Source organism: Stomoxys calcitrans, chromosome 4 (assembly GCF_963082655.1).
Source record: "Stomoxys calcitrans chromosome 4, idStoCalc2.1, whole genome shotgun sequence".
Lineage (NCBI taxonomy): Eukaryota > Metazoa > Arthropoda > Insecta > Diptera > Muscidae > Stomoxys > Stomoxys calcitrans.
The window spans coordinates 43,184,260-43,200,383 of NC_081555.1; the positions used below are offsets into that span (position 1 = coordinate 43,184,260).

General features: G+C 40.2%; 1 protein-coding gene across 1 annotated transcript in view; it reads left to right on the forward strand.

Annotated features, from left to right (window-relative positions):
- Window positions 1–14,625, forward strand: part of LOC106080754 (mucin-12-like) — a 42,099-nt gene extending 27,474 nt beyond the window's left edge. The window contains exon 6 of the mRNA XM_059367104.1: window positions 14,557–14,625. Within this exon, the coding sequence (XP_059223087.1) occupies window positions 14,557–14,625 (69 nt within the window). The remainder of the gene's footprint in view (window positions 1–14,556) is intronic.
- Window positions 14,626–16,124: the final 1,499 nt, after the last annotated feature.

Genomic DNA, 16,124 nt, shown 5'->3' on the forward strand with positions numbered 1-16,124 from the left:
ATTAATCGAATTGGACTGTAACTGAGCGTGAGATAGGAGAGAAGTTAAATATACCAAAGTCAACCGTTCATTATCACATAAAAAGTCTGGGACTGGTGAAAAAGAAATTCATTTAACAAACCGAATCAACGCTTGTGATATGCACCTTAAACGCAATGAATTCGATCCGTTTTCAAAACGAATCATAACTGGAGATGAAAAATGGATTGTTTACAACAACGTTAGTCGAAAACGATCATGGTCCAAGCATGGTGAACCAGTTCAAACCACTTCAAATGCTGATATCCACCAAAAGAAGGTTATGCTGTCTGTTTGGTGGGATTGGAAGGGTGTGGTATATTTTGAGCTGCTTCCAAGGAACCAAACGATTAATTCGGATGTTTACTGTCAACAATTGGACAAATTGAATACAGCCATCACTGAGAAGCGACCAGAATTGGTCAATCGTAAAGGTGTCATATTCCACCAGGACAACGCTAGACCGCACACATCTTTGGTCACTCGCCAAAAACTGAGTGAGCTTGGCTGGGAACTTTTGCAATGCATCCACCATATAGCCCTGACCTTGCACCATCAGACTACCATTTATTTCGATCTTTGCAGAACTCCCTAAATGGTAAAACTTTCGGCAATGATGAGGCTATAAAATCGCACTTGGTTCAGTTTTTTTCAGATAAAGGCCAGAAGTTCTATGAGCGTGGAATACTAAATTTGCCAGGAAGATGGCAAAAGGTTATCGAACAAAATGGCAATTATATATTTGATTAAAGTTCATTCTAAGCTTTATTAAAAATGCATTTACTTTCTTTTAAAAAATCCGCAATTACTTTTTGGGCAACCATAGCATTCTGCCTCACGATCTATGCAATCGTAGCACCATTCTCTAATAGCTATCAATGGGAGGTCACCTTTATGTCTTCTAGTTTTTTATTTAAAAATTCTGTTCTCGCGGCTCAAGGTGGCACCATGTTTAAGATGAAAACCAAATCAAGCCAAAATATTGATTGGAATTCCTTTGTGCTGTCACTCGAACGACAACACCTGTCACAAAAAGAATACAACTAGGCGTCAGTCAGTTCAGCCACTATGGGAGTTCATGTGCTTAAGAGCATAGGTGTGCCTCTCAAGGACTAATTTAGCGAAAACCAGCTACTCTATAATGAGAGTGGGTGTGATTCTGACTCAAAGTGTGTGTGTGTGTGTGTGGGTTTATGCCTTGACTTGTGTATGATTTTTATTCATATCCTTAGCCAATCTTTTTGGCTAAGGATTTTGGCTATAGGTAACAACAACAACAACAACAGCTGCTTTACGCATCTCATGCTGTAAATTTCCGCATGAAATGAAAACCATAAAAATATTTTGAAGCTCAACTGAACAGCTGAAGCAACCGAAGGGCTTATGGACTGACAGGCAGGCAGGGTAGCTATATGACTGGCAGACAGACAGACAGGCAGACAAACATATACATGTATGCTGAAATTGCAAAATTTTCTTATTCATCATCCCTTTTTTTGCCCGCTGCCCCTCCCTCTCGCCATCGCCCTCGCTCACACTCTCCCTACTCGTTACTAACTCATTTTTGGTGTTTTAAACTTTGCTGACTTTCTCTTGGCTCGACATTTCACTCAAAATTGGTATATTTCATCATCTCGGCAAAAGATTTAATAAATGTAAAACAACATTTTTATGTTTATCGAGGTGAGGAAAATCCACTTGTTACCCCTCCCCGCCCCCTCCAAACACATTCTACTGCAAATACAAAATACATGTACGCGTATAAGCAAAATATTTAACCGCAACAATTCAAAGTCCTGGCAATATAAATTTTCCGAATTTGTGCGTGAGTGCTGTTTTAGCGATTTTTGGGAATGGCTTTTGCCTTGAATTCGTTGAGATGTTATTTACGTTTATGCAAATGTGGGGATTTTAAGGGAATGATATTTTATACAAATTAGCATTTATTATGCATTTCGTTTGAGGGAATTATGGCAGGATGAAAATGATAATGACATGACGCACAGCGTATGTTTTTATAGCCCACTGCGATGTTCATACACTTTTTGGCGAAATATTTATTTTTATACAAAGTAGAATTGTGTTTTTACAGATTTTAAATCATTTTAGTATGCAACGGATGAAGAGGGCTTCAAAACAAACACAAAAAGAGGTAATTTACGGCATGTGGGAGGTTTAAAAAAAAATGCAAAAATTTTCATTTTCGAAAAATATGCTGAATTCAATTAGGGTTAATAAATGAAATACCCTATGCATCTCAGCCCTTTGAAAATTTGTTATCCTAAGTTTACAACTTGTCTCTTGGTGTAGAATGCAGGTGAAGTTCACTTTAAGAGAGACAAACGGAAAACAAGTAAAAGCGTGCCAAGTTCGACAGGGCCGAATCTTATATACCCTCCACCATGGATCGCATTTGTCGAGTTCTATGCACGGTATCTCTTTTTAGGCAAACAAAGAATATTGAATAAGAACTGTTATGCTATTGGAGTTATGTCATGTTAAAGTCCGATTCGGACCATAACTGAATGCTGAACATTGTAGAAGTCATTGTGTAATATTTCAGTTCATTCGGATAAGAATAGCGACTTGTAGGGTCTCAAAAAGCAAAATCGGGAGATAGGTTTATATGGGAGCTGTATCAAGCTATTGATCGATTCAGACCATATTCGATACGGTATGTTGAAAGTCAGGAGAGAAGCCGTTGTACAAAATTTTTGCGAAATCGGATGAGAATTGCGCCCTCTAGAGGCTCAAGAAGTCAAAATCCCAAATCGGTTTATATGGCAGCTATATAAGGCTATGAAGCGATTTGAACCTTATTTAATACAGTTATTGGAAGTCATAACAAAACACCTCATGCAAAATTTCAGCCAAATCGGATGAGAATTTCTCGCTCTATTGGCTCAAGAAGTCAAGACCCAAGATCGGTTTATATGACAGCTATACCAGATTATGAACCGATTTAAATCATACTTAGCACAGTTGTTGGAAGTGATACCTAAACACTACATGCAAAATTTCAGTCAAATCGGATAAGAATTGCGCCCTCTAGAGGCTCAAGAAGTCAAGAACCAAGATCGGTTTATATGACAGCTATACCTGATTATGAACCGATTTAAATCATACTTACTTGTTGGAAGTGATACCAGAATACAATGTGCAAAATTTCAGACAAATCGGATGAGAATTGCGCCCTCTAGAGGCTCAAGAAGTCAAGATCCCAAATCGGTTTATATGGAAGCTATATCAGGTTATGAATCGATTTGTTCCATACTTAGCACAGTTGTTGGAAGTCATAACAAAACACCTCATGGAAAATTTCAGCCGAATCGGATGAGAATTTCTCGCTCTATTGGCTCAAGAAATCAAGACCCAAGATCGGTTTATATGACAGCTATACCAGATTTTGAACCGATTTAAATTATACTTAGCACAGTTGTTGGAAGTGATACCAAAACACTACGTGCAAAATTTCAGCCAAATCGGATGAGAATTGCGCCCTCTAGAGGCTCAAGAAGTAAAGATCTCAAATCAGTGTATATGGCAGCTATATCAGGTTATGAACCGATTTGCGCCATACTTAGCACAGTTATTGAAAGTCATATCAAAACACCTCATGCTAAATTTCAGCAAAATCGGATGAAAATTTCTCGCTCTATTGGCTCAAGAAGTCAAGACCCATGATCGGTTTATATGGCAGCTATACCAGATTATGAACCGATTTTCGCCATACTTAGCACAGTTATTGGAAGTGATACCAAAATACAACGTGCAAAATTTCAGCCAAATCGGATGAGAATTGCGCCCTCTAGAGGCTTAAGAAGTCAAGACCCAAGATCGGTATATATGACACCTATACCAGATTATAAACCGATTTAAATCATACTTAGCACAGTTGTTGGAAATGATACCAAAACATAACGTGCAAAATTTCAGCCAAATCGGATGAGAATTGCGCCCTCTAGAGGCTCAAGAAGTCAAGACCCAAGATCGGATCAGCGATCAAAACATGAACCGGTTTGAACCATACTTAGCGCAGTTATTGGAAGTGACACCAAAAAACCACGTGCAAAATTTCGGTAAAATCAGATAAGAATTGCGCCCTCTAGAGGCTCAAGAAGTCAAGACCCAATATAGGTTTATATGGCAGCTATATCAAACCATGGACCGATTTGGCCCATTTACAATCCCAACCGACCTACACTAATAAAAGGTATTTGTGCAAAATTTCAAGCGGCTAGCTTTACTCCTTAGAAAGTTAGCGTGCCTTCGACAGACAGATGGATAGACGGACGGACATGGCTAGATCAACTTAAAATGACATGAGGATCAAGAATGTATATACTTTAGGGGTCTTAGATGCATATTTCGAGGTGTTACAAACAGAATGACGAAATTAGTACAGCCCCATCCTATGGTGGAGAGTATAAAAAGAAACTTTTAAGTTAGCAATTCCATGCTATTTACAAAATCCTTAATTGGTTTCCATACCACTCCCCTAACTTGATTCATGTCCGGTATTGTGTACCCACCTAAGTAACGGTGTCTGTTAGCCGCGAAAGCTGAGCAATGACATAGGAAATGCTCCAACGTCTTATCATCTTCCCCACATAAACTACACATGCTATAACTTGCCGCACCGATTTTGCATAAGTGAGCTCGTAGTCCTATGTGTTCCGTTGTGACACCAAAGCTATATTGACCTCCTTCTTACTTTCTTTCAGTAATATATTCGTCCTCTCACGATCCGGATCACCCCATAGTATTTTCGCGGTCCTACTGAACGTTTCGTTTGTCGTCCACGCCCTTAACTCGGACTGCATCGACCCGAAACGCTTCGGGTTAACCAAGTTTATTGACGGCAGTCCTCTGGCTTTCACCGCCAAATCGTCTGCCCTTTCATTCCCTCTTACTCCGTTAGGGCCCGGCACCCAAACGATTCGGATTTTGCCATCCTCAGAGAAGGCGTTAATCTCCTTCTTACACTGCAATACTGTTCGTGACCTTATCCTCCTGGTTGTTATTGCCCTGATGGCCATTTTACTGTCCAAGAAGATGTTCACACTCGATGTCCTCACGTAAGTACCACACTACGTCACGCATTCCGTGACCGCTCGGATCTCCACCTGCAGAATCGTAGTATGGTCAGGCTGTCTAAAAAATCTCAGTCCCTGGGTCCTCAATGTAGACCCTCAGGTCCACTCTGCCCTCTAGCTTTGGTCCATCCGTGTAACACGACCTTCCAGACGGCGATGTTAGGGTTTCGTCAGTCCAAGACTGTGCCGATGGTAGCAGTGCTTCGAACTCGACCTCAAGGGTCATCTCAGATATTAGATCGGAAACCTCTTCCCTTGCTTCCAGGTTTCCTATCGTTATGAGCTGCTCCAATCCACTATCCATTCTCCCACCGTATTAAGTCTTATAGGCGCAGTGGCTGCCGCATATTTAATTTGTATATCTATAGGTGGGATATCCAGAATAGTCTCCAGTATCCTATTGGGCGTGGTCCTAATCACACCTCCTATGTCAAGACAACATGTTCTCTGAACTTGTTGTATGGTCCTTATGTTGCACTTTTATACATCCACCTTAGGATGGGGGTATACTAATTTCGTCATTCTGCTCGTAACACCACGAAATATGCGTCTGAGTCGTTTTAAGTCGATCTAGCCATGTCCGTCCGTCTGTCCATCCGTCCGTCCGTCTGTCTGTCGAAAGCACACTAACTTTCGAAGTAGTAAAGCTAGCCGCTTGAAATTTTGCAAAAATACTTTTATTTCGTATAGGTCGGTTAGGATTGTAAATGGGAAAAATCGGTCTATGTTTTGATATATCTGCCATATAATCCGATCTTGGGTCCTGATTTCTTGAGCCTTTAGAGGGCGCAATTCTCGTCAAATTTGACTGAAATTTTGCACGTGGTGTTTTGGTATCACTTTCAACAACAACGCTACGTATGGTTCAAATCGGTCCATGTTTTGATATAGCTGCCATATAAACCGATCTTGGGTCTTGACTTCTTGAGCCTCTAGAGGGCACAATTCTCGTCCGATTTGACTGAAATTTTGCACGTCATGTTTTGGTATCACTTCCAACAACTGTGCTAAGTATGGTTGAAGTCGGTCCATAACCTGATATAGCTGCCATATAAACCGATCTGGAGTCTTGACTTCTTGAGCCTCTAGAGGGCGCAATTCTCGTCCAAATTGACTGAAATTTTGCACGATGTGTTTCGTTATTACTTCCAACAACTATGCCAAGTATGGGTAAAATCGGTGGATAACCTGATATAGCTGCCTTATAAACCGATCTGGAATCTGGACTTCTTGAGCGTCTAGAGGGCGCAAGTCTTATCTAATATGTCTGAAATTTTACACGACGTGTTTTATTATGATATCCAACAACTGTGCCAAGAATGGTTCAAATCGGTCCATAACCTGATATAGCTGCTATATAAACCGATCTGGGATCTTGACTTCTTGAGCCTCTTTAGTGCGCAATTTTTATCTGATTTGGGTGGAATTTTGTTCAACAGCTTTTCCCATGACCTTTAACATTCGAGTCAAATATGGTCTGAATCGGTCTATAGCTTGATACAGCTCCATTTATAGGGGAGCTGCGTATTTTACTTTTTTAACCCCCAAAGGTCGCAATTTTTATTCGATTTGGCTGAAATTTTACACAGTGACTTCTACTAGGTCTCCAACATTCATTCTATTATGATCCGAGTCAAACCATAACTCGAATAGCATAGCAACTCTTTTCTTTTATCCTTTCCTAAAAAGAGACACCGGGAAAATAACTCGACAAATGCGATCCATGGTGGAGGGTAAATAAGATTCGGCCCGGCCGAACTTAGCCCGCTTTTACTTGTTATAGACTGATTCGAATGATACCTTCCATGGATATGGGAAGTCATGACTCAAGTCCTTGTTCATGACTCAAGTCCTTGTTCCAATTTCAGCCAAATCGGATGAAAACTGTGGCTTCTAAGAGCTCAAGAAGTCAAATCCGGGGATCGGTCTATATGGGGGCTATATCTGTTTATAACCCGATTCGGATCATACTTGGCAAGTATGTTGAAAATCCAAGTTTAAGCTAAATCAGATGAAGCTTGAGGCTTCTAGGGGCTCAAGAAATCATATCCAGGGATCGGTTTATATGGGGCCTTTATCTGTTTATAAACCGATTCCGATCATACTTGGCGTGGATGTTGGAAGTCACAACTCAAGTCTTTGTTCCAAATTTAAGCCAAATCGGACAAAAATTGCGGCTTCCAGTGGCTCAAGAAATCAAATCGGGAGATCGGTTTATATGGGGGCTGTGTGAAAATCTGAACCGATATGATTTATTTGCAACATTTGCTACACCAGTATTAAGTATCTGTGCAAAATTTCAAACCGCTAGCTTTACGCTTTCGACCACTATCGTGATTTTGACAGACGGACGGACGGACATGGCTAGATCGACTCCGAGCTTCGAGAGATCTTAGACGAATATTTCGAGGTGTTACAAACGGAATGACTATATTAGTATACCCCCATCCTATGGTGGTGGGTATGAAAAGAATTAAAAATGAACTGAAGTACTTTTGTTTTAATTGACCTTTCCAATAAGTAAGTTTCTCTGACGCATCCTGCCCTATATGACACAGTTCGTAGTGATGGATGGACAAATCGGGCGGTACATATACAGAGCCAAAGGAAAGTCTACACTTGGGAGATTGGATCTTAAAACGTTTTCTTAGAAATCTGCTATGAAATTTACATAATGAAGCTTGCATTTGATGTAACACAGAAAACGAGGAACTTGGGCCAACTTCATAAAAATGTAATAACTTCTTTGAGAGCTGTATGAACATTTCTCCAAATTAAAAATTTTACATATGTATGTGTGTATGTGTGAAATAAAATTTTTTTATTTCAGTAGCATGCATTCAGACTAATCAAAATGCCAACACAAATGCACACAGAGGCCAAAACAACAGTAAGGCGATAACATTTAGCGATGATTTATCGCCTTTGTCATTTTTTGTTTTTTTGGTTTTTGCCCAAACGAGACGAGACATGTGTGGCAGAGAAATGCCAAGGCAATTTGGTTTCTTTCAATGAAATGAAAACATATCCAAAAATGAATATTACCAAGCGATGTCCCTGATCAAGTGATTCAACTCCCTGCAGTCCACCATACGAGGCGAATTCTCAGTCGCCAGAAAACCAAAACACACAAAACTAAAAAAAGAAGCCTGGCTATAAAATGAAGTGCAAAACATTTGTACTCGTCGAGAGTACACACATACATTTGTATAAATTCCCACACATGCACACATGCATGTCCTTATGAAATATTTATTTGCAAGTATGTGTGCGAGGCTACACAACAGTGTGTGGGCTGTGTGATTTATGATACCGTAGTCTTGGGTGATTTACCACTCACTAATCACACCGACGTGTTTGCACCTACAACCCAATTCGCACTAGCAACACCGGCAAAGGATAGCACCGCCGGCACAGGCCCTTCTCTTGGCGCTGCAAGTGTGATGTGTGTGCCATCATCATTGCCTTACCTACCCAGCCTGCTGTTTGGCCAGCCTTTCCTGCGGCCATAGATAGCACAACGAGATAGATGGAGAGCATGTGGCAAATTGTGTGTTGAACGTAAATAATATGCTTTCGAAATGCTAGCATTTGCTACAATTTTCATACTTGACAATCATGGGGAAGTTGATGATATTGGTTTTGGTTTTGGCTTTGGCCTCATATTTGGCTTTGACTTTGGCTGCCTGCCTCAATTGTCGCCACGGGCAATGGCAACGATATACTTCGTGCACTGTGGCAGATACGTATATGAAGCCTCTGATAGCCTAGCCTAGGTGTCGGAAGGAACTGTCTTCTGGGAGCTCTCTTTTATTTTTAGACTAAATTGAGGTATGCGATGATTTATTTCGGAAATTGTTGTGGGAAAACCAAGGAGTTTTTCCAGGGGTGAATGCTCCTTTTGTCTATGCAAACAAAACTGTCTGGTCACACACACACACACACACACACAAGACATGACTCATCTTCATGCATTCGCTTCATATGAAAATGTAAAGTGAGGAGATATTTTGAGAAATATGAATTTTTATCGTTTGCCATGAATGCCAAAGATGTGAGTTGTGTGTTTTCTGAAAAATGATCTTAGTGGGAAATGACAAAATTTTATTTTATCAAATCATTTATGGTGTAACAGAAACCAAAAAACATGCCAAAGAAAGGGGAATAGAAAATCAAATATTTCATTCATATGGGATGACAATTTATGACAAATTTTTATGTTGCAAAGATGAAAGCGAGAAGCTTTCACTCTTTTTGAACAACTGAACAGCCAATTTAAAAGCAAATCGAATTAAAAATTCTAGCGCATTTAATGAGAGGTTACCAACAGACAAAGAAATGGATGGACATCGTCAAAACTCTTTCTCACATACCAAATTGAGCCCCCAAAGAGTCTCTTTTTAATCCTTTTGGGGGGCTTAAGGACTAAAATCGGGCCAAAGGTTTATATACTCAACCAACTGTGTTATTTAAAACAGCAAAAATGTTTGCTAAAACAGCAGTCTTTGTCTGCTGAAAACGGGAAAGCAGACATTACATTCAGCAAACTTTGGGCTGCTATGTTAGCAGACATTTCTTACTGCTATTTCAACTAACAAAATCTGCTGTTTTGAGTACACAAGCCTGCTGATGCTATTTTTAAGCTACTTTTTACGGTTGCCTAATGTGCACATGAGTGGTATTGCCTCTTTGTATTTAAATTTAAACATTAAACAAGTAAAAGCATGCTAAGCTCGGCCGGGCCGAATCTTATATAGCCCCCTCCATAGATGGCATTTGTCGAGTTCTTTACGCCCTCTGGAGGCTCAAGAAGTCAAGATCCCAGATCGGTTTATATGGCAGCTATATCAGGTTATGCATCGATTTGAACAATACATGGCACAGTTGTTGGAAGTCATGGCGAAACACGTCGTGCAAAATTTCAGCCCAATCGGATAGTAATTGCGCCCTCTAGAGGCTCAAGAAGTCAAGACCCCAGACCGGTTTATATGACAGCTATATCAGGTTATAGACCGATTTTCACCATACTAAGAACAGTTGTTAGAAGTCATACCGAAACACGTGGTGGCAAATTCCAGCCAAAACCGATGAGAATTGCGCCCTCTAGAAGCTCAAGAAGTCAAGACCCCAGATCGGTTTATACGACTGTTGTTGGAAGTCATACCAAAACACGTCGTTCTAAATATCAGCCAAATCGGTTAGTAATTGCGCCCTCTAGAGGCTCAAGAAGTCAAGACCCCAGATCGGTATATATGGTAGCTATATCAGGTTATGGACCGACTTAAACCATATTTAGAACAGTTGGTGGAAATCATAACAAAACACGTCGCGCAAAATTTCAGCCAAATCGGATAAGAATTACGCCCTCTAGAGGCTCAAGAAATAAAGCAGGGAGATCGGTTTATATGGGAGCTATATCAGGTTATGGACCGATTGTCACCATACTCAGCACAGTTGTTGGAAGTCATAACAAACCAATTATGCCAAACTTCAGCTAAATCGGATAGGAATTACACCCTCTAGGGGCTCAAGAATTCAAGATCCAAGATCGGTTGATATGGCAGCTATATCAAAACATGGACCGATATGGCCCATTTACAATCCCAACCGACCTACACAAAGAAGAAGTATTCGTGCAAAGTTTCAAGCGGCTAGGTTTACTCCTTCGAAAGTTAGCGCGCTTTCGACAGACATACGGACGGACGGACGGACAGACGGTCGTACATGGACCTGGGGGTTTACATTGAGAACCCTGGGACTGAGATCTGCTTTAGACTGCCTGACCATAATACGATTCTGCAGGCGGAGATCCGGGCGATCACGGAATGCGTGAAGTGATGTGGTGCTAATGCGTCGGACGTCGAGTGTGAGAAGGAGATTAACGCCTTCTCTGAGTATGGCAAAAACCACACCGTTTGGGTGCCGGGCCATAACGGAGTAAAGGGAAATGAATGGGCAGACGATTTGGCGGTGAAGGCCAGAGGACTGCGGTCAATAAACTTGGTTAACCCGAAGCCTTTCGCATCGACGCAGTCCTAGTTAAGGGAGTGGTTGACGAATGCGCATGCAACATTGTGGAACAGCGAAACGGTTGGTAGGACAGCAAAAATCCTATGGGAAGATCCAGATGGTGAAAAGGCGAGGCTATTACTGAATGGAAGCAAGAAGGAGCAATCCCATGGCAGCTGTTTGTACGTACCGGATTGACCCGATGGAATCATTCATCGGCAAGGGCTGCCGCCTCAGTGTACAACACACTGCTACAACAACAAGAAGAAGGAGGTCAGCATAGCTATTGGTATCATAACGGGACACATAGGACTACGAGCTCACTTATGTAAAATTGGAGCGGCAAGTGATAGCATGTGTAGTGCATGAGGGGAAGATGATGAGACATTGGAGCATTTCCTTTGTCATTGCCCGGCTTTCGCTTACAACAGATACCGGCACTTAGGTGGAGACACAATATCAGACAAGAACCATCTTAGGGGAGTGGTATTGGAAACAATTAAGGATTTTGTACGGAATTCCTAACTTTCATTTAAGAGGTTACTTTATATTTGGTTGCCCAAAAAGTAATTGCGGATTTTTCATATAGTCGGCGTTGACAAATTTTTTTCAGAGCTTGTGACTCTGTAATTGCATTCTTTCTTCTGTCAGTTATCAGCTGTTACTTTTAGCTTGCTTTAGAAAAAAAGTGTAAAAAAAGTATATTTGATTAAAGTTCATTCTAAGTTTTATTAAAAATACATTTACTTTCTTTTAAAAAAATCCGCAATTACTTTTTGGGCAACCCAATAGTTTTTAGACCGCACAGCAAGCCGTTTACTGGCTTAGGTGTGTGTCCATAGTGGCATGGGGCGGATAAATATCTGCACCCTCTTTTCGACCTAACCTAACTTACAATAATTGTAATTTCTTAAGCCCCTCGACTCCTCAATTGTAATTCAATTTGGCTAAAATTTGACACAAAGACATCCTTTAACATCCTTGCTTAGTATGATCCTAATCAGTTTAAAAACTGATATAGCCCCCATATAAACTGATTCCAGGATTTAATTTTTTGAGCCCCAGGATGCCTTAATTTTTGTCCGATTTGGATAAAATTTTTTACCTGAAGTATTGGGTTGCCCAAAAAGTAATTGCGGATTTTTTAAAAGAAAGTAAATGCATTTTTAATAAAACTTAGAATGAACTTTAATCAAATATACTCTTTTTACACTTTTTTTCTAAAGCAAGCTAAAGGTAACAGCTGATAACTGACAGAAGAAAGCTGTGAAAAAAATTTGTCAACACCGACTATATGAAAAATCCGCAATTACTTTTTGGGCAACCCATAATTTTTAACTCTCCACTGGCCAAACCAAATCCCGCTTAGATAGATCCATAAGGAGATATAGGCCCCATATATACCGATCCCGGGTTTTGACTTCTTGAGCGCCTTAGAGTGAGCAATTATCATACAAAGTGGTTGACATTTTGAACGTTGTGTCTCCTTACAACTTCCAAAAGCTGTGTCAAGTACGGTCCAAATCGGCTAATAACCTGATATAGCTGCCATATTAAACCATCTGCCGATTTGACAACTTGAAACCCCTGATTTGGCAGAAATTTAGTTTATAATTTAGGCATCTTTCCATAGTCAAATTCGTCTTGTTAGCCGATTGCAAACCATGGAAAATTCCTTGCCATTTACAAAATATCCCTCTCCCAAATGTTGTCATATTACAGCGGCAAATAAAACTCTCTTAATGGTCATTTACAAACAATTGCCTGCTGACAAAATTGGATAAATGTCCAATAATACATGGGACAAATTCCATGCAAGGAATTTTTGCACTTAATGCCTTAATGTCCAGGGATTCAAACATTTAACAACAGTGATTGTGTAAATTCCACATATCAGCATTAGTGTGCATGGACAGCTCCTCTCCATGTGTGCTAGGTATCATTAAATCGGTCAAATTTCTTTTCACATCATTTATGACCATCACTCATCAAAAGTCCATAAAAAAGAAAATCTTATTCGCTTCAGGTAATTTCCATATATCTTTAATTTTATTATCTAATGGCTGGAACATTAAAGTTTAATGAGATGTCCCGGGGTAAGATTTTTGGCAGCCATTACTTTTGGTCCCATACGCCCACAAGACAACACGAGGCTGGAGATAGATTAGGACATCACTATGTCAGACATGGCATTTTCATTTGGACATCTTTGTGTGGGGCTGCCTGCCAACAGGTGTATAACGAGATATTGGGAAATTTTGTCCTTTTTCATTCCCGGTGACATGACAAATGCCCCTAGGATTCACTATGTGTCACAGTGTTTTTCTGTCTGTTTTTTTTTTTTTTTTTGATGAGAGTATTTCAAGAGAAACTCTAACACTTCCACTTTTACTTTCGCATATAAGCAGCACCCCAAAGCCTACGACTAAAGGCAGCAACAAATCATTTGTCTGTTTTTTTTTTTTTGTTCTTTGGGATGTTGTTATTGATCGCTGCTGCGTAAATCACATCGAAGGTGGAGTAATGTTGTGAGGTGTGTTGGTCTTAACAACAAATCCTTTATCGCTTTTCTTTCAAATTATTTGAATTTTAGAGATTTTCTCGAATCGAGAATTTATCTCATCGCCATGAGAGGTATGGACCTGTTTGTTGATGGCTTTGCCAATATTGATGTACAATGTGATGTGTGACCTTAACATAAATTACTAAAAGTGTTAAAGGCCTCACTTCACTCTCATAGCCAAGCATGCTCATGCATGTGTATGTGTGTGTATATGTTTACACTTGTGTGTCAATAGCAACGTAACCGGATGTGCTTTGAAATGTACAAAGGCTGTTACACAACATGGCATACCTTAGTGAATGTGTTGTGGTAAGGTGAAGGGAAGAGGGCTAAGGGGGGTAGAGCTTCCGTTTCCTTCCATACAACAAAAACAGCAACTGGCATCGACAACGTGAGAGACGCTGGGCCAGGAGTAGCAACAGCATGAACAAGACAAGCCCGCAAACGAAAGTTAAAGCCCAAAGTCCAAACCACACACACACACACACACACGCACACACACATCAAACTAAAACCAAATGAAATAAAGCAGAGAGAAATCAAACTAAACCACCAACGTATAAAGGAAGGAAGCCAGAAACAAGTAGTAATATTGATTTATATTTTGAACGTGCACTTCAAATCCAATATGGTGGCAACAGAATAAATTTTGTTCTTGAAAAATAGTCGCTGCAAGAAACTAACAAAACGGCCTCAACGACTTAGGGCAAACTGCCTGTTACCCACTCCCCCCATCTTGTAGGCAGTGAGGGTGCGTGCCATTTGCCGTTGGTTAGTCCGTCCTTCCTTAACAAAACGAATGAGTGAATCAATGTTTGAATGCTTCCTTTTTTTCTCATTTTTAACAAAACTCATGTTTGATTTATAAAGACTGCCAACAAAAGTAACACATTCTTCAAGGATGTAGTCATATTGCTGCAACAGCCAACAGCAACGTAACACTCAAGTTGCAACAATATGAGAGTGTGAACATGATGTCGCAAGTAAGCTGATGGCAGTGGGGCGGCCATAGCTGAAGCATACAACTAGCACTGCAGAAGTGCTGACATTGGAACGAGCTGAGCTGAGCTGAGCAGGGCCATACTAAACAACAAGACAAAAAAAAAAAAAAAAAACCAAACACATGCATGTTTGAAAAATACAAATACTCTTGAGGTTTTCGTACGGAGTCCTCCATTGAAAGGCTGACGGTATCAAGTAGGACGACTCTCAATTCTGCATAGGTTGTTATGCTGATTTGTTTTTTTTTTTTCTCAGCCTATCATACAATTTTGAAGTGTATGCTTGCATTGATTTTCTTGATGATGAAGTGTTTCCTGTTTGGGTCTTAATTATTTTTTTTTTCGGTCAATAGCATGACTTGTTCAGAACTGACATTGGAAGACTCTTGTTGAATGGAAAGCAAAAAAAAAAATGCCCTGAATGAAGGATCAGTCAAAGCCATTTTTTTCGATGAGGAGGGTTTTGTGCGGCTTCAGATTCGATTTTGTTTTTGAGTTTACATAATACGTTCAATCAAAATTTCACATAAAATGCTTAGATAAGTGCCCATCTCTGCCCTCCTAGTTGCATGAACCCAGAGATGTACACCCATCTAAGCACTTTAAGTGAAATTTTGATGGGACGTATTATGGAAACCCAAAAACAAAATCGAATCTGAAGCCGCACAAAACCCTCCACAAAGCAAACAGATCAGAATAATGTGAAAATCAAGATCAACCGAATTCGGCCGAGTATCAAGAGGACAAGAGTAAACAGACCAACAAAATTTGCCCCCAATATGATATCCAAATTCAGGCCAGAGTATCAAGTAGACAAGTAAACCATTTAGAACAAAGTAAGAGCGTGCTCAGTTCGGCCGAACCGAGTCTTATATACCCTCCACCATGGATGGAATTTGTCGAGTTCTATGCGCGGTATCTCGTTTTGGGCAAACAAAGAATATTGAATAAGAACTGTTATGAAATTTTGATTGGACGTATTATGGAAACCCAAAAACAAAATCGAATCTGAAGCCGCACAAAACCCCCCACAAAGCAAACAGATCAGAATAATGCGAAAGCCAAGATCAACCGAATTTGGCCGAGTATCAAGTGGACAAGAGTAAATTGACCAACCAAATTTCTGCTAAATTGGAAGAGAATTGCGCCCTCTAGAGGCTCAAGAAGTCAAGATCCCAGATTGGTTTATATGGCAAATCGGAATTGCACCCTCTAGAGGCTCAAAAAGTCAAGACCCAAGATCGGGTAATATGACATCTATACCAGATATTATGTTAAAGGTCATGAGAGAAGCCGTTGTACAAAATTTCTGCCAAATCGGATGAGAATTGCGCCATCTAGAGGCTTAAGAAGTCAAGATCCCAGATTGGTTTATATAACAGCTATATCAGAATATGGACCATATTTGGCACAGTTATTGGAAGTCATAACAAAACA